This window comes from Danio rerio, chromosome 8 (assembly GCF_052040795.2).
Source record: "Danio rerio strain M-AB ecotype USA chromosome 8, GRCz13ab, whole genome shotgun sequence".
Lineage (NCBI taxonomy): Eukaryota > Metazoa > Chordata > Actinopteri > Cypriniformes > Danionidae > Danio > Danio rerio.
The window spans coordinates 1,373,856-1,397,490 of NC_141028.1; the positions used below are offsets into that span (position 1 = coordinate 1,373,856).

Genomic DNA, 23,635 nt, shown 5'->3' on the forward strand with positions numbered 1-23,635 from the left:
GAAAAGAAAGAAAAAAAAAGGAAATGCAAAAAAAAAAAGGAAAAGAAAGAAAAAAAAGGAAATGCAAAAAAAAAGGAAAAGAAAGAAAAAAAAAGGAAATGCAAAAAAAAAAAAAAGACTAATTTTAAAATCCAAATGTATTACATCATATATCATTAGGAAAAATAGCAATCTGTTAAAGTCTTAAAGTAAAAAAAAATGGCAGCCATACTGTCATTTATTAGACAAAAAACAAACTGGCCAGCACACTCAACTGTCCTAAGTCACAATTTGGCAATTTCAATAAAAAAATAATCATTTAACATAATAAAAATAATAATAATAATAATAATAATAATAATAATAATAATAATAATAATACAATAATAGTAAATTCTTCAGATTTTTTCTAGCCTCTTTGAAAAAAAAAAGTATTAGAAAATCCCTGGACATCAACAATCGCCAAAATATAATCCAATTAATCTAATATGGTCGTTTCTGGTGCTTCACACTTTTTTATTGCTCATTTTTATTTTAGGAATAAGGTCCAAGATTTAGATGTTTAGACGTCTGTTTAAAAATAATGCAGTAGTGAAAGAAGACTTCTCTCACGTCAGATTAGTCCCACCGAAGCAACAGCCGACAGAGGACTCCATTTGGTCTTAAATCTTTTTCGATGGATTATTTTCATTGTTTATGGTGGCATAACAGTTAAAATAGGACAAATGAGCTCATGTATGGAACTAATTCTGGACCTTTGTCAGTGAGGGGTGGGTCTTCTGAAAACTCGTGGCTTTGAGTTATTTAAAATTACACTTTATTACAATATATATTACATATAAATATATTATATTAATTATATAATAAATATAAATATATAATATTAAATTACATAAAATAATTAAAAGGACAGGGGGCGAAGCAGTGGCGCAGTGGGTAGTGCTGTCGCCTCACAGCAAGAAGGTCGCTGGGTCGAGCCTCGGCTCAGCTGGCGTTTCTGTGTGGAGTTTGCATGTTCTCCCTGCATTCGCGTGGGTTTCCTCCGGGTGCTTCGGTTTCCCCCACAGTCCAAACACATGCAGTACAGGTGAATTGGGTAGGCTAAATTGTCCTTAGTCTATGAGTGTGTGTGTGGATGTTTCCCATAGATGGGTTGCGGCTGAAAAGGCATCCGCTGCATAAAAACTTGCTGGATAAGTTGGTGGCCGACAAGAAAATGAATGAATGAAAGAATGAAAGAATGAATGAAATTCTGGATCTTGTAGCTGTGGGGGTTGGTTCATTCAAACCACCCGAACCGCCCCCCGGCTACGGGCATGCCCTTGGTTGTCACTGTCATGACACTAGCTATTTTTTGTTGCAATTAAATCACAATCTAATCATGACAAACTATATATCATTGGAAAGAACAAAGATTTCTGAATACTTCCCATACTTTAAAATAAAATATGGTTCATATTCCTCAAAGCATACACAGAACTGAGGAGCGCCCCCATATGGTCAGCAGTGTAAACTATATGTCACCTGGTGGTCATGTGTGATACTGCGGCCAAATGAATCTTGCTGCTACATTTTTTGATATTAACTTCCAATTTAGAATGTAATTTGCTCAAATATGTAGCTTAGATTTGTTAATTTTAGGAGCTAAAACTGAGTTTTTAGAATACACATTTTGTTCAACATAAAATAATGTACATTTATTTATCATTTTCGTAAACAACATCGCGTAACTTTTGTTGTCTTCAACTTTTTACAATCTGACAAGCGTCTTCTTGTAAATGAGACCAAGTTAATTTAATTTGTACACCATAGCGCTGAAGATTGACAATCATTTAAGCTGAACATGTCATTTTCACATCTACAGTGTCTATAGAAAATCATCATATCCCTCTTTAAAGGTAATTAACCTACTTTATTGGTCATACAGCCTGAAATCAAATCCCACTCCAAAATAACTATTCCAGCCTTTAAAATGTGTTTGTAGCCTTCTCTTTTCATAACCTTTCTAACTCTTTTGAAAGCAGGGTGTAATGCGAGTAAACGTATAGATTTTCACATATGAGGATTTTCTATAGGCACTGGGGTTAAACTAGCAGTGTCAAACAACAGCGATGCCTCCAGCAAACTCTACTATACAAATGCTGGGTTAAATTTTCCAATTTAAGCGGATTGAACATAATAGAAGTATTCAGCTGACCCACAAAATAAAAATAAAAAAATGCAAGAATTGTGTTGTTTTACCTCATTTTAAATAACACTGTAAGTAGTTTAAATAAACTCTGCTCCTACAGTACGTTGGGATTTCCGCCTGGATTTTGCCTACCCAAATTTAAAAGCTTCCCAAATCCACATGCAGAGGTGTAAATGCAAAAATGTGGTCTCATTTTAAAGGAAACCCTTTAAATTTTCATAAAACACTATTGAAAGTGTTTAAAATATCTGTATAAGTCGTCTGTGTTATAATAAACACCTAAAAAAAGAGGCGCTTTTTGCATTTTGTTTATATAAACTCAAATTTGAAAGTGTCTCTGTTAGGTTGTGTGTGGTCTAGCGTGCTGTAATTAATGTTGGTGGTTCCTGCACATGTCTGTAATCATAGGAAAAAGAAAAATGTCTCCACCATAATCTATGCAAAAGTTTTTGTATTCCAACTGATGAGAGGTGCAGTACAAGCCACAGGGAGCGATCATTGTTTTCATATTTCACTATTCTTTTGTTTGATCAAACATAATTCACTGTGTTTGGAGCACATCAGACATATAAAAGGATTACTTATGCACATCACCTCAAAAACAGAGGAGAATGGCCCTGAAGCGCACAGCATAAGATAAGAGATGACAGCTGTCTGTGCTATCTGGGGCTGCTTATTGATCATAAATGTATTGTTTTCACTTCTGCGCCATGGAAACACCGCGATTCATTCAGCAACTGTTTGATATGTGAATATAATTCAGTATAAAGAATGCTAGAACTGTATGAGCACCAGCAAGAGCTTTCATTTGAGCTATAACTTGTACATGTGTCATATGAAAAATGAAAATGAACCAATGTAAAATACCCAGCTCGGGTCTCCAAAATACTGTGTATTTAAGTGTAAATAACTTTTGTACAGTAGAATAAAAACCAAAGTGATGCACATGTGCATAAAATATAGATTCTACACTTTCAAACGACATCACTTAAGGGGGTCTGGTGCAATGCGAGCCCTTTAAATCTGAAAGCGAAAGTCGATGACGTCACGGACCCGGTAACTGGTTAAGTTTACTTAATTTTTCTATTTAGCTGTGTTGTTTCAACTCATTTTTAAAATTTGTTCTGAACAATTATCTTTTTGGAGTGTAGTTAAGTTTCATTAGTCAAAAGCAATGTGTGATTACAGTGTGATTTTCTCCAATAAATAAGATGATATAAGACAGTGGTTCTCAAACTTTTTTCACCAAGTACCACCTCAGAAAAAAAATAGTCTCTCCAGTTACCACCATTATAACCAGAATTGAAATAAAGTAGTGCAGTAGGCCTAATTAAGCAGCTATAGCTGTGCACTGTTCGAAAACGAGGCAGAGTCCTATTCAATCAACAAAATATGAAGCTGATCAGTCGTTGTTTTCATGTGACTCGCGGTGCGGCATTCTGAAAAGTTAAGATGTTTTCAACTGAGTACGCCTGGAATAAGCAAGCGCGTCGTGCTGCAGTTCTTACTCATTTGTGGCCTGTGGGTTAAATTTTGGCACTCAAGTGACCGAGATGTAACAATAGAATATGGTAATTTTTCAAAATAAATGATCATTCAGACTCAGATTATAAATAAAACTGAAATAATTCATGATTTTTTTTTTGTGCAGCCCGGTACCAATTGATCAGTGCTGGTCTGTGGCCTGAGGGTTAGGGACCACTGCTCTAGCTCGTACAGTATCCGGCTGTGCAAGCACCACACACCTCTTTCTCTAGTTCAATTGAGTAGATTTTTAGCAGCTGATGACGCAATACACTAAAGTAAACATTCTAAGCACAGGGATTTGATTGTAGGCTTTAGATCAGTGGTTCTCAAACTGTGGTACGTGTACCACTAGTGGTACGCAGGCTTCCTTCTAGTGGTACGCGGAGGAATTGCTGAATAATTTAAGTAAATAAAATGAACACACTTTTAACCCTTTGACACATACAGCACCAATGTGATCAGTAAATTGATTTTAATAGGCTAAAACTTTTATTTTATTTTCAATTTTCTAATGTTTGTTATGTATTCCATCATTTGAAGCTAATCTCCTGCATTTATTTGTAACAGTTGTTGGGGGCTTATCCTGTATTTTTATGTCCCAATGTTGACAGGTATAGTTTAATCACTTGACACACAAAAGCCTAAACTTGCAGTAAGCAGATCTAATTTCTAAATAAAATATGTAAATCCAAATCATACATTTAAAGTTGATGTTTAGATTTCAAATACATTTTAAATATGTGCAACATCTATTACAAAACTTTTCAAAATCATTTTATATGTGAATAAGATCACAAATAGCCTATATTTATGAGGTCCAAGGCTTCTATATGTTAATACTTTACATTGAAGTACAGCAATTTTCTTTTTTCTTTTAAAGATCATTTCTAATGAACTTTTAGAAGCACATTTTAATTTAAACATTATTTTTTTACCTGTAAGCACAGGGCAATGTTAATGTTCAAGCTATTTATTATGTTTAAAGTTGCTGACAATAATAAATATTCATAATAATAGAAATTAATCTGCCTCCTTTTTGAACTGTCCAGAGCTTTAGCTGCTTCATTAGGCCTACTACGCTACTGTATTTTAATACTGGTCGTTTTGGTGGTACTTGGAGAGACAATTTTTTTCTGAGGTGGTACTTGGCGAAAAAAGTTTGAGAACCACTGCTTTAGAGAACAGCCAATGCTGATCACATCAGCGTTATCAAATGCATCAAATGATTAAGTTTGTATACATTTTGTCTTTCATTGCTCAGTGATTTCTCCACGTAGCCACTAGAAGTAAGCCTGTGTACCACTAGTGGTACGCATACCATAGTTTTAGAACCACTGATATATGATATTCTCAGATTCTCCAGGAGGGTTTCATTAGTGATGCTCACATGTAAACTGTGCTTTTGGCATAGACCATCATTTAGAAAAAAATGCTGGGTTCCACACAATTCCTTCATGTTGTCCCAACACAAACCGCTTAAGTTTATTTCCTTTTTTTTATTTAAGTAGATTGAACATAAAACTATTAAGCTGTCCTTAATAGTCCTTAACTCTGTCCTTAGCTGTCCTTAACTCATTTTAAAATAAGTAGTCTAAACAAGTAGCAAAAGCCATTTTTTGAGTGTACGCTGTGAAGAATGCTGGGTTACACACAATCCCTTCATGTTAAGTGCACTTAATCATTATTTTATAAATGGATTGAACATAAAAGTATTCAGCTGTCCCACAACAAACCCACAATATTTGTGTTGTTTCAACTCATTTTAAATACTGTAAGTAGTTTGAACTTTACATAATGATTGTTTTTACAAATTCAAGTAGATTGAACAAAAAACTATTAACCTGACCCAAAAAACCATAAGAATTGTGTTGTTTCAACTCATTTTTTAAATTGGGAGTTTGAACAAGCTGCAAAAAGCTATTTTGAGTGTACACTGTCAAAAATTCCTGATGATCCACACAATCCCTTCATGTTGTCCCATTACAAATCGCTTAAGTGTACTTAATAATTTTCACAAATATAAGTAGATTAGACTATTAAGTTGTCCCAAACAAAACCACAAGAATTGTTTTCAACACATCTTAAATACTGTATGTAGTTTGAACTGAGTTCAAATTATTATTATAATTTATCAATTTAATTAGATTGAACATAAAACTATTAAATTGTCCCAAAAAAAAAAATCTAAGCCGTCTGAACAAGCAACAAGTTAATTTTTGACATTGTAAAAGTGCTGGATTTTCACACAATCTTTTCTTCATGTCGCCCCAAAACAAATCCATTAAGTTTACTTAAAGATTTTCACAAAGTTAAGCGGACTGAACATTATACCATTAAGTTGCCCTAAACAAAACCACAAAAATTGTGTCGTTTCAACTCATTTTAATTAATGTAAGTAGTTTGACCTTAAATTTGTAATAAGAAAATGATTATATAAATTTAAGTGGATTAAGGGCGAGGCAGTGGCGCAGTAGGTAGTGCTGTCGCCTCACAGCAAGAAGGTCGCTGGTTCGAGCCTCGGCTCAGTTGGCGTTTCTGTGTGGAGTTTGCATGTTCTCCCTGCGTTCACGTGGGTTTCCTCTGGGTGCTTCGGTTTCCCCCTCAGTCCAAACACATGCAGTACAGGTGAATTGGGTAGGCTAAATTGTCCGTAGTGTGTGAATGTGTGTGTGGATGTTTCCCAGAGATGGGTTGCGGCTGGAAGGGCATCCGCTGCGTAAAATCTTGATGCATAAGTTGGCGGTTCATTACGCTGTGGCGACCCCGGATTAATAAAGGGACTAAGCCGACAAGAAAATGAATGAATGAATAAGTGGATTTAACTTAAAACTATTAACTTGACCCCAAAATCCCTCTAAGAATGGTGTTGTTTCAACTCATTTTAAACACTAAGTAGTTTGAACAAGCACAAAGGCCATTTTTGTTTGTAACAAATGCTGGGTTACAAACAATCCCTTCATATTGTCCCAACACAAATCACTTAAAGTTTACTTAATCATTTCACAAATTTAAGTAGATTGAACATAAAACTATTAAGTTGTCTCAAACAAAACCACAAAAATTGTTGTTTCAACTCATTTTAAATCCTGTAAGTAGTTTGAACTTAAGTTTGATTGATATTTTTTTCCACAAATTTAGGTCGGTTGAAAAAACTATTAAATTGTGCTGTTTCAACTCATTTTAAATAAGTAGTTCTAACAATCATTTCTGGAGTGTAGTTAGTTTAATTCCTCAAAAGCAATGCTCATTTACAGTGTGATTTTCTCCAATAAATAAAGTGATATAAGCTACTCTCAGATGCTCTTCTCCTGGACGCTGTCGTTAGTGATGCTCATCTGTAAGCTCTGCTTTTTGCATTGACCATCATGGCTGCTGCATCTACAGGATTCACTGCTGGAGTTCTGCCCGCCGTCAGGAGCTTTCGCCAGGTTTAATGAAGTCTGAGAGGTGCTGCTGACGTCCTGGAGCTCGCGGGACACAGCAGACGGAGAGTCTCTGGAGGAAAACTGCTGGCCGTTTATACACAGCAGGCTGTTTTGGGTTTGCTGGCCGCGAGAGTCGCTCCTGCAGAACAAACACTTGATGTTCTCCACCACTTTGGACAGGACCGCTTTACGCAGTAAGATGTAGATCCACGGGTCCAGGATGGGGTTGGTGGAGGCGAAGCGGATGGCCAGAAGATCTGGGTTTTTATCCAGACGCTTCTCCACTGGAGTCTTATAAAGCTGGTTGAGAAACACCTGGACCTGCCAGAAAAAACACACAAATACACGTCACTGTACATGTATTATACACATAAACAGATATATATGTACAGTGCTCAACATAAATGACTACACCCCATTTTGAAAGTGAATATTTTTATCCATGTCTCAGTGACTGTAGGTCACATACAGTAGGGGGAGAGCGGATATGAAGTTACCATTTCTCTTAAAACCCTATTTTTAAAAGATAATGTTTTAGATGGTTCAAAACATTCACTCTGCAGTTCTTAAAGCACATTTTCACTAGTTTGGCAGTATGCTCAGGGTCATGGTCTGTCTGGAAAAGCCATTTGTGGCCCAGTTGTAATGTCCTGGCTGATGTGTTGAGATGTTGCTTCAGTATTCCTCCATAATGTTCTGTCTTCATGATGCCATCTCTGCTGTGAAGTGGACCAGTCCCTCCTGCAGCAGAACAGCCCCACAACATGACGCTGCCGCCCCCATACTGCACAGTTGGGATGGTGTTCTAGGCTTGTGCTCTTTCCCCTTTGTCCTCTAAATGTAACACTGTTTGAGAATGTTTTATTAATTTCTAGACAGTCAAAAGTTTCCACACATTTCCTTGGTATGTTTTTAGCTTTGCTTTTAAACTGTGTAACTTTGGTCAGATGTTCTCAAAATAGTCTGCAGGAGTTTTGGCCCATTCCTCCTGACAGAATTGCTGTAACTGAGTCAGATTTGTAGGCTGTCCTGCTTGCACAAGCTTTTTCAACTTTGCCCACAAATGTTCTATAGGATTGAGATCAGGGCTTTGTGATGGCCACTCCAAAACATTCACTCTGCTGTCCTTAAAGCACATTTGAACTGATTTGGCAGTATGCTCAGGGTCATGATCTGTTTGGAAGAGCCATTTGTGGCCCAGTTGTAATCTCCTGGCTGATGTGTTGAGATGTTGCTTCAGTATTCCTCCATAATGTTCTGTCTTCATGATGCCATCTATGCTGTGAAGTGGACCAGTCCCTCCTGCAGCAGAACAGCCCCACAACATGATGCTGCCGCCCCCATACTGCACAGTTGGGATGATGTTTCTAGGCTTGTGCGCTTTCCCCTTTGTCCTCCAGATGTAACACTGCTCATTATGACCAAACAGTTCAATCTTAGCTCCATCAGAGCACAGGACATGTCTCCACACATCAGTCTGTTCCCAGTGTCATTCAGCTAATGGTAATCTGGCTTTGTTGTTGATTCTGGCTTGTTGATTCTCCATGTTGTCACACAAGGAAGCAGTGTGTTTGAGCTTTTCCTTCAACACTATTCTACAGTTGTGCCTCACATTAACTCAAATGTTGTCAATCAGCCAATCAGAAACCTCCAAAACCCTGACATCATCATCTGAGCTTTTCCAGAGGCAGAATAATCTGATTGTGTGTAAACTTGACTTTCAAGAAGAGTTAGAACCATTTCTCAATACAAATCTCTCTCATTATTCTGCTGTTAACAGAACAGAAACACATCTGATCATCCTCACTTACCTAAAAGAGAAAACATTTAGTCACATCTTTTTTAAAATGGTTATGTGCCTTTTTATACAGTGAATGTAAACTGCTTTCAACTGTATTTTCCTTTATTTTTGCAAACAATATTAAATTTCAGCTCTATCAAATGTTTAGAAATTAACTAAACAATGCAAAATCCATTTTTTTTTCTACAATTTTATTTTTTATGATTACTGGCAATATGCATAAATCTTATAAAACACTTGAATCCAAACGCTGCAAACTCTAACGTGGAAGTGAAAAATATGATCTGAATATTAGCAGTGGGACACAAATAACACTATTTTTGGTTAATAACAAAGCAGTTTTCTGCAAGCCCTGACAACATTTGCTTTCCAGCCTATAGCAGCACATTTAGCATCAGCCCTTGCTGAAGCTGCCAAATATCCAACCCAGGCTCATTCTGGAAACGTAGCCCCGCGGACGTTTCTGGAGACCGCGATTTACGTGGCAGCAGGTCCATATGGCCGCATTTCGTTTTTTATCGAGCGAACGCTGCGGGGCGGTGTGACGCCGCTCTTTCTCTTCGCGCTCGTCGGCTGATGGCTCACCTCCGTGTGGAGGGCTTTCCCGCCGCAACCAGTTTGTCCGCTTAGCTCGCAGTGTTACAATGGCGGAGCGGAGGCCCGGAGGAGGAGGAGCCGGCCACGGCGATGATCGGGATCGAGTCCGGGAAAGAGCGGTTCCAGAAATCAGGTAAGATGAAAAACAGAATCCAAAAAATAAAAACGAACGACTTTGTGACGGGGCGAGAACGCGGTGAAATCCTAAAACGCGGTCAAAATTGGGCAAGGGCTTTTGCTTTTCTTTTGTGGACGGCTTTTGCGAATCGTCGCTTGGGTTTAGGGAAGGAGGAGGGCGGGGTCAGCCGATTAGACGGCCGCCCAGTCGATCGTTCAGTCATTCAGCCAGTCAGTCGGACAGACGATCGCTCTATAGTGGCCTCCGGCGGCTTTTCACGCGAGTACAGCACGGGCGCAAACGGCGCGCGCTCCCGAGAGGCGTTCGAGATGCGAAAAAGCGCGCACAGCGGCCTCTCGCAGATTCGCGAAAACAAAAACTGCTCGAATACGTACCTCCCGGGACGTATTTCGCAGTCTCCAGAAACATTCGTGGAGCTTCGTTTCCACAATGAGCCTGGGTTGCAAATATCAGCTGATTTCAGGAGCGTGTCCTGCGGCTAGCTCTGAAGTTCAGTTCTTAAGTGCAGAAAGTAAATTATCGTCGTAGTTCTTTTTTCTTTATTATAAGTTGTGTTTCTCTCTTCATGCATCATCACAGTAATGATTGATCTACAGGTTATTCAGTGAATTAACACATGCTTACGTTTGCAGTCTCTAGGCTTTTCAGTTTAAGAGTAAATCTGGCAAGAGTTCCTGTGAGGACGTTATTTGTGCCTCACAGCTAATAGACAGACCTTATTTATCGCTTCCACATTAGAGTTTGCAGTGTTTTGATTCAGATGTTTGATAAAATTAATGCATATTGCCAATAATGATGAAAAATATTTTAAAAATTACTAAAAAACACTGAAAACATTTAAATTTTATTAATAAATAGAAGTAATTTAAATACATTTATAAATTTGATTCACTGAATGATGCATTACCAAACTACTACCAAAAAAGTCCCCCCCCCCCCCCCCCCCCCAATCGTCAATGTATAATTCACACACTGGTCAAGAGTAACAATATGCAGTTTATGTTTACAGTGAAGTGACATTAAAGTTGTTCAACATTTGTTCAAAATAGCATCTGATATTAATGGAGCACACTTATGAGTTAATAACAACAGCCAAAATGTATTTCTGTGCGAACATTATCTTTTAAAATTAGGCTTTTATGAAAGAATTGTGGCAGTGCAGTGCACAGTGCTGGTTCGAGTCCCAGCTAGGCCATTTGGCATTTCTGTGTGGAGTTTGCATGTTCTCCCCATGTTGGCGTGGGTTTCCTCCAGGTGCTCCGGTTTACCCCACAAGTCCAAACACATGCGCTATAGGGGAATTGATCAACTAAATTGGCCGTAGTGTACGAGTGTGAATGGGTGTTTATCAGTGTTGGATTGCGGCTGGAAGGGCATCCACTGTGTAAAACATGTGCTGGATAAGTTGGCGGTTTACATTTACATTTATTTTAGCATTTTATTTTGTTTAGATTTGTACTTTTATTTATTTATTTACATTTGTTTTAGCATTTTATTTTATTTTTACTTTTATTTATTTATTTACATTTACATTTATTTATTTTAGCATTTTATTTATTTATATTTAGCTTTTTATTTATTCATTTATTATTTTATTTAGATTTTTATTTATTTGTTTATTTATTTACATTTATATTTATTTATTTTAGCTTTTTAGTTTGCTGTTTCACTATTAGATTTATTTATTTATTTGTTTGTTTGTTTGTTTATGTTAGCTGTTCTAACATATTATATATAACTCTATTCTGTTTAGAGTTTTATTCATTCTTAAATTCTTAAGTTTTATTTTATTCATAATTTCGTTATTTATTTATTTAAATGTATATTTATGTATTTTAGCTTTTTATTTTATTAAAGGGCACCTATGGTGAAAAAATCTGCTTATCAAGCTGTTTGGACAGACATGTGTGTGGGAATAGTGTATGGACCGTCAGATTGGGTTGATATAAACACACACAGTCCTTTTTTTCAATTTAACAACATAAAAACGGTGGACCAATTGGAGCGGTTTACAGACAGACCGCAACTTTACGTAGGAGAGCGGTCCTGTGGCGACCCCTTATTAATAAAGGGACTAAGCCGAAAAGAGAATGAATGAATGAATGAATGAGAAATTGTACTTTCCTCCCAGCTCTCCCCTACTTTTACAACAGCAATACACTCTTAAATATAAACGCTCTTTTTCAGCACATCTAGAAACTTTTAATTCTGTAAAAAGTGCCCAAAAAAAGGACATCATTCAAATGTTCTTCTCAATAAGACAAAATAGTGCTATTAAATGGACAGTTCAGCCATGGAAATAAAATCATTTACTGACTCAAGTGATTGTAAACTGTGCAAGTGTCTTTTCTTCTGTTGAACACACAAAGGAAGATATTCTGAGGAATGCTGGAAAAACAGCCATTGACATCAATAGTAAGAACAGAAACACTATGGAAGTAAATGGCTGTTATTTTTTTTCCAGCATTCTTCTTCCTTTGTGTTCAACAGAAGAAACAAGAGTTGGAAAAAGCCGAGTAAAAAAGTGCATTTACATCTTGTGTGAACTAGTATATTAACATGGCTCTTCTGTGGCAGCTCTATTTCGAAGAGTTTACTGCGAGCATTTTGGCATGTTTATCCCTCTAAACAGAAGACTTTATCATCTTCATCGTCATGATAATCTGCATTTGTCTTATTCTGCAGCACATTGTAGAGAACTGTGAGAAAGCTGCAGATAAGAGACTCCGGCGCTCATATCTGAGACACAAGAATACACAGTTATTTAGACCCACACAGACTCTGCGCCTGCAGAAATCCACACGTTATATAACGCACCATTGAGTCTGTTTGTTTACGTATTTAAACGTGTGTGTATATTCATATTAAAGGGAAAGCTCACTCAAAACTGAGTACTCCCTTTTCACTCTCCCTGAGTTTCTTTCTGCTGTTCAACACAAAAGAAGAGATTTTGAAGAATGTTGGAAACCGGTAACCATTGACTTTCATAGTAGAAAAAACAAATAGGTTACCCTACTGAAAAATGCAGCTTAAACCAGCCTAGGATGGTTGGCTGGTTTTAGCTGGTTGACCAGCCTGGTTTTAGAGGGGTTTTGGCCATTTCCACCCTGGTTTTAGCTGGTCAGACTGGGAGATGACCAGCTAAAACAAGCTTGACCAGCCTAGCCAGGCAGGGAGCCCGGCCAAAATCAGCTACAGTATGTCCAGCTTAAACCAAGATGGTCAAGCTGGTTTTAGATGGTTTTAGTTGGTCACTTCCCAGCATGACCAGCTAAGACCAGGCTGGAAATGGCTGGAAACCAGCCTGGAAGTGGAAAAAACCCTCTAAAGCCAGGCTGGTCAACCAGCCAACCATCCAAGGCTGGTTTAGCATGATTTTTCAGCAGGGATGGTTTCCAACATTCTTCAAAATATCTTCTTTTGTGTTCAAACTCAAAGTTTTGAAAGTGATGGAATTTTCATCTCTTTAATGCGGTTTTTAAATTAGCTTGAGTAATAAAATTAAATAATATGCAAATGTTTACGTACAATACAAGTTTCAAAGTAATATATTCTGTATTTTGGTAGATAAATTATATGGAAGACTGACGTTATTTACCAAAGGAATGGTTGTAATTAGATTTGCATTGTGAACCTCAAATAAACATTTACAGAAGGATTTTTAATGTAATGTATTAAAGTTTAAGTTACTATAAATATTCATTCATTCATTTTCTTGTCGGCTTAGTCCCTTTATTAATCCGGGGTCGCCACAGCGGAATGAACTGCCAACTTATCCAGCACGTTTTTACACAGTTGATGACCTTCCAGCCACAACGGAAACATCCACACACTCACACACACACACACACACTACGGACTATTTAGCCTACCCAACTCACCTGTACTGCATGTGTTTAGACTGTGAGGGAAACCGGAGCACCAGGAGGAAACCCACGCGAACACAGAGAGAACATGCAAACTCCACACAGAAACGCCAACTGAGCCGAGATTCGAACCAGCGACCTTCTTGCTGTAAGGCGACAGTACTAACTACTGCGCCACAGCTTCACCCTTACCATATATATATATATTAATCTAAAAAACGCTGAATTATTTAATCCAATAGTTGAGTTAAACATATTTGGTGCTTTGTTGGGTTATTTTTCACATTTATTAGGTTACTTAATAACTCAACTACTTGGGTTAAAATGTAGAATTTCAACAAGTCAACTGATTAATATGCATGCGTAATGTTGTTTTTGCTTTGTAAAGTTTATTAAAGCTCTAACGCAATAATATTGTTTTTTTTGTTGTAGTTTTCTGTGTCGTGTTTTTTATATCCATTTCACCAGCACTCTTAATTATTGATGACACAAATGCACACTTTATAGTAGATCTATATTAAATAAATGCTTTCTCTACCTCCCGTGTTCATCTTTTTTGGAGGAAATGATCCACATATTTGGGATATCCGGCTGTCATTCTCACCTTTAGGACCTAGTGGAGATATTTATTTATTTGCACAGCCATAATTATTAAATTAATTGTAGTACTAGAAATAGCAGAATAGACAAAAAAAACATTTGATTAAAATAACCCAATGCATTGGGTTAAAATAACCCATAGTGGGAAAGGTGTAATAATAACCTTGGGTTATATGTTGGGCTATCTATAACCTAATTATTTTAACAGAGTACACCACTATACAAGCCTATACAAGATTCTTAAATAAAGCAGCCACAATAATACCAGGGGTCACCAATCTCGGTCCGGTGGGCCGGTGTCCCTGCAGGGTTTAGCTCCAACTTGCCTCAACACACCTGCCTGGATGTTTCAAGTAGTAAGACCTTGATTGTTCAGGTGTGTTTGATTAGGGTTGGAGCTAAAATCTGCAGGATACCGGCCATCCAGGAACAAGTTTGGTGACCCCTGACCTATAGGGTCATAACAACAAGAATGAAAACCTGCACACGATAATTCCCATGCAAAAGTTGTGATCTTAAAAAAAATTTATTTGCCGGGAAAATGTGCACACTTTGTTAAAATAAGTGGGTTATAAATAGCCCAGCTATTGGTTATTATAACACCTTTCCCACTATGGGTTATATAACCCAATGCATTGGGTTATTTTGATCAAATGTTATTTTTTCCATTCTGGTATTACTATAACTAGTCTAGTACTACAATTAATTTGATAATTATGGCTGTGAAAATAAATCAATGTCTCCGCTAGGTTCTAAAGGTGAGAAGGACAGCCGGATATCCCAAATATGTGGATCATTTCCTCCAAAAAAAGATGAACATGGGAGGAAGAGAAAGTGTTTTATCCATTTAATATACACTCTAAAACAGTCAGTTATTTATTTAACCCAATGCTTGAGTTAAACATACTTGATGCTTTGTTGGGTTATTTTTAACCTTTAATAGATTATTTATTAATAACTCAACTAGCTAAGTTAAAGATTTGGTGCTTTGTTTGGTTATTTATAACCTTTATTTGGTTATTTATTTAATAACTCAACCAGTTGGGTTAAAATTTAGAATTTCAACAGTCAACTGGTTTAACTGACACAGAACTGTATTAATGTGCATGCGTAATGTTGTTTTTGAGTTGTAAAGTTCATTTAAGCTATAACTCAATTATGGTGTTATTTTTTTTATCAAATAACCTCTGTGTCGTGTTTTTTTTACATCCGTTTCACCATCCAAGACCATCTTTTAGAAGCGTTTGGATGTGGCTTAAATGTATTGTACATTGTGGACACTGCTGCAGCTGCAGGACAGCCTCTACAGCACACAGAGCTCCATATTCTGCTCCATCAACACACGATTTTCTGCTTGCACAGTTTAAAACCGTCTACTTTGTTCTGTTTGTGATTCCTAATTTATTTTAACAAAGGTTTCTGGAACTAAAATGTAATGGAAATAAAGCATTTTACATATTTAAAAAAAAAAAGTTTGTTATTTATTTACACAGCCATAATTATGAAATTAATAGTAGTACTAACAACAGTAATACCAGAATGGAGAAAACAACAACATAAATAATAACCCATATTGGGAAGGTGCTATAATAACCTAGTTGGGTTATATGTTGGGGTATTTTTGACCCAACTATTTTAACAGAGTAGATCAACTATGAAGTGCGCATTTGTGTCATCAATAAGTAAGAGTGCTGGTGAAATAGATATAAAAAACAGGATACGGAGAGGTCATTTGATTAAAAAAAAATAACAGCAATATTGTTGCACCAAATATTTAACCCAACTGGTTTAGTTAATAAATAACCTAATAAAGGTTAATAACCCAACAAAGTGCCAAATATGTTTAACTCAAGCATTGGGTTGAATAAATAACGTTTTTTAGAGTGCACCTACTTTAACTCATCGTATAATCCATAATCATTGATGAATATGAAGAATAAATTACAATTTAAACTGGTGCACGTTCACTTTTATAAAACTTTCTATTTATATTTATAAATTAAATTTATAAATGAGAGTCCTGGAACTTACAACAAGCGGGATTGAGCAGATGAGCACGACTGCGGAGGTGGCGATCAACAGGATGACCATCTGGATCTCCGCGCCGGCCAGGCGGCTGAAGCTGCGGCTCCTGCCGGGATCGGCGGCTCTCTGTGGGTCAGTGCCTAGAGACGTGCGCCTGACGAAGCGGCGGTGCATGCGGATGAGCGCGCCGCACACCAGCACATTGCAGACCACCGTGACCAGGATGAGCAGAGAACTGCAGCCCGCGTACATGTAAGAGAACGCCGCGTGCGCGCTCACATTGGTCCGCCAGTCAATAAAGCACCAGGTTTGAGGATACTGCATTTTCACCTCGCCGAAGCCGACACTTGGAAGCGCGCAGAACAGTATATTCGATGCGTAAATGGCGAGTAGGGTGACCCCCGCGAGCCGCTTATCCACGTAATCATTGTAGAAATACGCGTGGTTGATTGCGATGTATCTTTCGATGGACATGGCGCAGATGATGCTCAATCCTGCGAGCGAAAAAAACAGCAGCACGAAGCCGAAATATTGGCACAGCGGGTCCCCGTCCGGCCACGCGCCCTTCACATAGGTGGCGATGGTGACCGGGCTGGCCAACACGGTGCCCAGGAGATCCGTGACCGCCAGCCCGCACACCAGGGTATAAAAGGTGGTCTCCTTCTGCTCTCTGCGGGACTTGCAGAGCACCACGATGGCGATCAGGTTACTGATGACCCCGAAGATGAACATGATGGCGGGGATGGTGGGCACGGTGGGCTCCATGCTGCTGCTGGACGCGCTGGGAGTCTGGAGATCGCGCTAAGCAGGCATTTTTGCTGGAGTTGTGGAGGGAAGAAAGTTGTGGATGAGGGAGTAAAGCGCCCCGCCTGAGGCACATTTCATATCACACACACAAATACAAACCACACACACGGGACGCCCCTCGTGCGCATCACCACGGGGTCCGACGCGTCCCGCACTGCAGCCAGCAAACTTTACGGCAAAATATGCTTTGGTTACTTGGATTTTTTTGTCTTGTTTCTAGTCTAAATATCTACAATTTTTAAATCAAGACGCAAGCAAAACTATTGTGTTGTTTTTAGAAATAATATGTGACAATTAAGTGAGCTTTTCCTTAAAACAAGCAAATAATCAGCCAAAATGCAAGCAAAATAAAAGCATTTCGAAGAAAAAAAAATAATATTAGGCTATATTTAGCTTTAATTAAAATTTTACTTATTTTTTAATTAATATTTCTGAAAGCAAATCCATATATACTTTTTTTTTGGTCTAGACAATGTTTCTTGATTACATTTTTTTAGATATTTGGACTAAACAAGACAAAACCTCCAATTACATAAACACATCTCAACCTCTCCAAAGCAAGCATGTTTACGTATTTGGCGTTTTCGTCCTGTTTCTAGTCCAAATATCTAATAAATAAATAAATAAATAAATAAATAAATAAATAAATAAATAAATAAAAAATGTAAATCAAGAAACATTTTCTAGACCGAAAAATAAATAAAATAAATAAATAAAGTAACGGATTTGTTTTCAGAAATATTGATTTAAAATTAGGTAAACAATTAATTAAAGCTAAACAATAATATTGTTGTTTTTTTTCTTCTTTGAAGTAGGTTTATTTTGCTTGTTTTAAGAAAAAAGAAACTCACTTATTGTCACACAATATTTCTGAAAGCAACACAATATTTTTGCTTGTCTAGAAAATGCTTCTTGATTTTAAAGTGTGTAGTTACTTGAACTAGAAACCAGACCAAACCTCTGAACATGCCTGCTTTTGAGAGGTTGAGGTATATCAATAGTGATATACTTGATAAAACATGGGGACAAACATTAGAACACATTAATGAATTGCCAGCATAACCAGTGACCATAACATAATTAAAGATTAAGTGTAATTGATATTCACATAATCTATAGTGATTTTTAACAATGTGCCCAAACTATTATTTAACGATAAAACTATAGTGATAATTATGCATTCTTCTTGATAATATAAGGACAATTTTACTTTACAATACCTTTTATTTATGCATTACCTGACCAGCTCAATTATACTTGCTTTCAGTGTTCTGTCAAAGGTGTTTTTATGCATTGTATTTTATATGTATTATTGTAGTGTTTATTATTCTTCTATAATTTGTAGTAGCTTTATAAATGCACGTAAATAATAAACGTTTAAAGTATAGAGTAAAACGTTTAAAGCATTTTTGTGCAGTGTTTGAGAAATTCTCCTCATCTGTTTTTGCTTTTAAAGTAGAGGCTGCTTGTTGCTTTACTTTCATTTTGCGTCCTTTGATCCAACGCGCCCACTGGGAAATCATCATGAACTGCAGGGACAGTTCGGGCTGAAATTAAAATCTTGTCAATTTACTCACCCTGGCGTCATGAAAGATGTATCAGACCTTTTTCTCCAGAACAACATTAAAGAAGATGTTTAGCTGAATCGGTGCTCCTTGGAGACTCGTATCATGCGCGTCAACTGTTGGTCAACCGTTTCAAAATAAACACAGGCCTAAAAGCAAGTACAAATCACCCCAGTGGCTCCCGATGATACATTGGGCTCTTATAAAGCGAAACCACCAGTTTGTGTAAGAAATCGAACATTATTTACAATATTATTAGCTTTAATCCACAGCCTGAACAAACAGTTCTCGATGCGCTGAGTGTCGCGAACGAGAGTTTCCGGCGGCTTGATGACGTAAACGCGAGCGCGCGCATGCTATTGCTTTAAAAATAAAACAGATTCCTTCCTAAAAAAATCACTTCAGTTTAATTTGACAACATGAATTAAATAATGTATCTGTTCCCCAGTCAACATTTACTTCAAGTAACAAAGATTATCTCTGAGTGACATGGTGGCTCAGTGGTTAGCACTGTGGCCTCACAGCAAGATAATCGCTGGTTCGAGTCCTGGTGAGTCAGCTGGTATTTATGTTTGGAGTTTGCATGTTCTCCCCAGGTTGGCGAAGGTTTCCTCTGGGTGCTCCGGTTTCCCCTACAGTCTAAACACATGTGCTTCAGGGGAATTGATGAACTCAGTTGGCCTACTCACACTATGCCATCCGTACCGTGCCCAGGCCCGTTTCCCGGATCATTTGAGAAGTGTGAGAGCGCTGAATCGGGCTCAAGCACGGTTCACTTGTCCGGCCCTGGCCCGGTTGAAAGAGGTGTTCCTGAGCGCAGTTCACTTGAGCGCGGTACGTTTTGTAGTGTGAGTGCAAACCGTGCCAAAGCTCGAAACTGAACGCAAGACGTGACTTTTAAGGGACTATTTTATATGGATTTATTAATCATTTTTACTGTTCAGTGAGTGCAAACTGCCGTAGTTTACTAAAGACGCAAACCCCTCACTGCACGACAGCTGCACCTTCAGCAGACCTCCTCATTCCTGCAGCACGAGAGCTTTATGATTGTTTATGAGCGCCAAATGTGGCGGATCTGTTCGGCGAAATATTTGACTGCATGTCACTGCATAGCAACTGACTGACACGATATAACTAGAGTAATCTCCACTGTACTGCTGAGCGTAAGCGCAGCATCGATGACATAAGCGTGCCCAGGCCTGATTGTGGTGTGAGTGCGGGCCGTCGGGGGAGATGGGAGGGGGGACAAGTGTGCTTTGGCCCAGTTCGAGGCAACCGTACCTAGTGTGAGTACGGCCTGAGTGTATGAATGTGTGTGTGAATGAGTATGTATGGGTGTTTCCTAGTACTGGGTTGCAGTTGGAAGGGCATCCCCTGCGTAAAAAATATGCTGGAATAGTTGGTGGTTCATTCCGCTGTGGTGACCCCTGATAAACAAAAGGTTGGAGGAAAATGAATGAATGAAAGATTGTCTCTGTAGTTTTAGTTCAGTGTGGGATAACTTTTCTTGTCTCGTCTCTCCCGACGGCCCGCACTTACACTACAATCGGACCTGGGCACACTTACGTCATCGATGCTATGTTGTTCAGTGAGCGCTCTCACTCAGCAGCACAGTGGAGATTACTCTAGTTATATCGTTTTAGTCGTTTGATATGCAGTGACATGCAGTCAGATATTTCGCCGAACAGATCCGCCACATTTGGCACTCATAAACAATCATAAAGCTCTCGTGCTGCAGGAATGAGGAGGTCTGCTGAAGGCACAGCTGTCGTGCAGTGAGGGGTTTGCGTCTTTAATAAACTATGGCAGTTTGCGTTCACTGAACAGTAAGAATGATTAATAAATCCATATGAAACAGCCCCTTAAAAGTCACGTCTCGCTTTAAGCTTCGGGCTCAGGTGCGTTTTGCACTCGCACTACAAACGTACCGCGCCAAAGCCCAAGTGAACCGCGCTCAGGCCCACCTCTTCCAACCGGGCCAGGGCCGGCCAAGTAAACCGTGCCTGAGTCCAAATCACCGCACAGACACTTCTCAAACGATCCGGGAAACGGGCCTGGGCACAGTACGGATAGCATAGTGTGGGTAAGCCCTAATTGACTAGCTGCGGCCCTCCAGGAATTGAGTTTGACATCCCTGGCTTAGTCCCTTATTTATCAGAGGTCGCTACGGGATGAACCGCCAACTATTCCAGCATATGTTTTATGCATTTATGCAGCGGATGCCCTTCCAGCCGCAACCCAGTACTGGGAAACATTCACACACACACACACACACACACACACACACACACACACACACACACACACACACAATCATACAATTTAGTTTACCCACACTCCAAAAAACACAGGGTTAAAAACTACCCAAATTGGGTTGTTTTTAACCCTACTGCTGGTAAATATGGGGCTGAACACATCAGGGGTTAAATTAACCCAAGTAGTTCGGTGATTATTTTTAACCCCATAAATGGTTTGTTTTTCTGCCCAATAATTGGTTATTTTTACTTTAATAACAAGTTTATTTGATCTAAAAATGCCTGTGAAAGATGACCCAGCCATTGTGTTGTTTTGACTCGGCATCAATGAAGTACGGTGGGGGTGTGCAGCTTTGATTACAGGTGTACAAAAGGTGCTAGAAAGTTCTGACTAAAGGCTGCTATGAGCAAAAATCTCATTTTAATCATCTGAAAACGCAAGGAATCTGTGTTTATGCTACACTATTTTCATTGCATTAAATAAATTAGCACATAATATGTGGTATCCCAGTCAGCCCCCGCTGTGAGTTGATCTGACCCAAAAAGCAGGGTTGAAACGACCCAAGACTCTGAAAATAACCCCCAAAAACTACCCAAATGCCTCAACAGCACATGTGTTTGGACTGTGGGGGAAAACGGAGCACCCAGAGAAAACCCACACCAACAAAGGGAGAACATGCAAACTCCAAACTCCGGTTTCCCCCTCAGTCCAAATAAAAGGGGTGCAGGTGAATTGGGTAGGCTAAATTGTCCGTAGTGTATGAGAGTGAATGTGTGTATGGATGTTTCCCAGAGATGGGTTGCGGCTGGAAGGGCATCCGCTGTGTAAAAACTTGCTGGATAAGTTAGCGGTTCATTCCACTGTGGCGACCCCGGATTAATAAAGGGACTAAGCCGACAAGAAAATGAATGAATGATATAATTACAGGACAAAATCAAAACAAGCTGCATGTTGCTTAATTAAAATAAATATAACGAGCAAATCAAATCAATTTTATACAGACAGAAAGTGATTTATTTTTTAACCAAGAGCAGATTACCACAAATTTAATCGTTAATAATATCTTTGTAAAATTTAAACATCTTATATAATCAATTAAATGTAATAATACGATTATAAGTTGCAGCCCTCATATCTTTAATGATTCCGTATGTAGCATTAATGCGCTGAGCTCCGTTATGCTCGTTTTTGATTCGTTATTTGTGACGGCGGACAGGATTTGAGCATGTTTGCTTGATAAGATCTCTTAAATATGATGCTCCTTAAACAAAAGAGATCTCAGTATTGTCTGGATCAGAAGTAAACTGTTTAGATTGGCAGCCGCTGATGTCTGACTCCATATCTCAAGGAAAAACTAAAGACAATACAAAACTGCTTAAGACACACTGGAGAGAACCCTCTCGCTTTCCATTAAAACACTGATAAGAACTCAGAAATCTGCAGAAGGATCATTACCTTAAATTAGACTTGATTTCTGAAAACAATAACTAATTAAAAGTTAAAACAGCAACATATTTGGTGTTGTTTTAAGCAAATAAACTCACTTTATTTTATTTTCTTTCATTAAAAACATTAGAATTAGCATATGTAAATTAATGTTTAGATATTTTGTCACATTTTACACTAATGTTTTATTAAGTAATGTACTTATATTATGAATATATTAACAATACACAATAGACAATTAACAATACATTGATAACAGTGCTTATTTTTGGTAAGCTTATTAAAATTATGCCATTTGCCTTTGGATTTTAATAATACATTAGTAAATGTTAAAATGTGATGAATAAGTGCTGTAAGATTGTTCGTTAATAATTAAATACATTATTTTATAAAGCGTGCAATAATATAAATAACTAATAACATTAATTGTAAAGTGTGACCTTATGAGTACTGGAAAAAGCAAGACCAAATACCTAATAAAGATTTATTTACTTATTTATTTATTTTTACTATACAATCCCATATAGAATAGTTATTTAAAATTTTTTATATTTGGTTGTGTTACATTTATTAATATAGCAGATTTTTTATCCCAAGTGATTTTATTTGTTTATTTATTGAAAAAATAAATGCTGTATAAATATTGTTAGTTATTACTTAAATACATTAATATTTATTGTGGGATGGCACTGTCACCTCACAGCAAGAAGGTCGCTGGTTCGAGTCCCGGCTGGGTCAATTGGCATTTCTGTGTGGAGTTTGCATGTTCTCCCCGTGTTGGCGTGGGTTTTCTCTGGGTGCTCTGGTTTGCCCCACAGTCCAAACACATGCGCTATAGGGAAACTAATCAACTAAATTAACCTTAGTGTATGAGTGTTTCCCAGTGTTGGAAGGGCATTCGCTGCGTAAAACATATGCTGGAATAGTTGGTGGTTCATTCCGCTGTGGCGACCCCTGGTTAATAAAGGGACTAAGCTAAAAGTAAAATAAATGATTACAGTGTTTATTAATCTTTGTTAATGTTAGTTTATTAAAATAATGTCATTGATTTGTTAACTCACTGTGCATTAACTAATGCGAGCACCACTTTGGATTTTAATATGCATTAGTAAATGTTAAAATGTGATTAATAAATGTTGTAATATTGTAGATTAATAGTTAAAAACATTAACTATAAAGTGTGCAATAATATAAATAACTAATCAAATTAATTGTAAACACATTTGTGACCCATATTTACTGGAAAACAAGACAAAATGCCCAGTAAAAATTATTATTTTTTATTTATTTTTACATTAACGTATATTCAAGTTGTAATATTTTGCTGTATTTTTACAATTTCCTATTTAGCAGATATTTTATGTCGACTTTTTTCTCTTTTTTTCTTTTGTATTTATTTAATTGTATGTGT

At 37.7% G+C, this 23,635-nt stretch overlaps 1 protein-coding gene across 2 annotated transcripts; it reads right to left on the reverse strand.

The window, feature by feature from the left end:
* Positions 1 to 6,898: 6,898 nt before the first annotated feature.
* ptger4a (prostaglandin E receptor 4 (subtype EP4) a) lies at positions 6,899 to 18,854 on the reverse strand. Of its 2 annotated transcripts, XM_087263586.1 has the most exons (3): positions 18,535 to 18,854; positions 16,157 to 16,968; positions 6,899 to 7,443 (listed from the first exon to the last, which is right to left on the reverse strand). In XM_087263586.1, exons 2-3 carry the CDS (start codon positions 16,913 to 16,915, stop codon positions 6,991 to 6,993), a joined length of 1,212 nt encoding a protein of 403 aa, XP_087119712.1. In that variant the 5' UTR covers positions 16,916 to 16,968; positions 18,535 to 18,854; the 3' UTR covers positions 6,899 to 6,990.
* Positions 18,855 to 23,635: the final 4,781 nt, after the last annotated feature.

What these genes read in the sequence shown, in the direction of transcription:
- ptger4a (XM_087263586.1), bottom strand. Translation starts at nt 16,915, where the DNA reads ATGGAGCCCACCGTGCCCACCATCCCCGCCATCATGTTCATCTTCGGG. An exon ending in TCTGCTCAATCCCGCTTGTT is followed by an intron (nt 7,444 to 16,156) that starts GTAAGTTCCAGG and finishes TTTTTCTGGCAG; the next exon opens with GTCCAGGTGTTTCTCAACCA.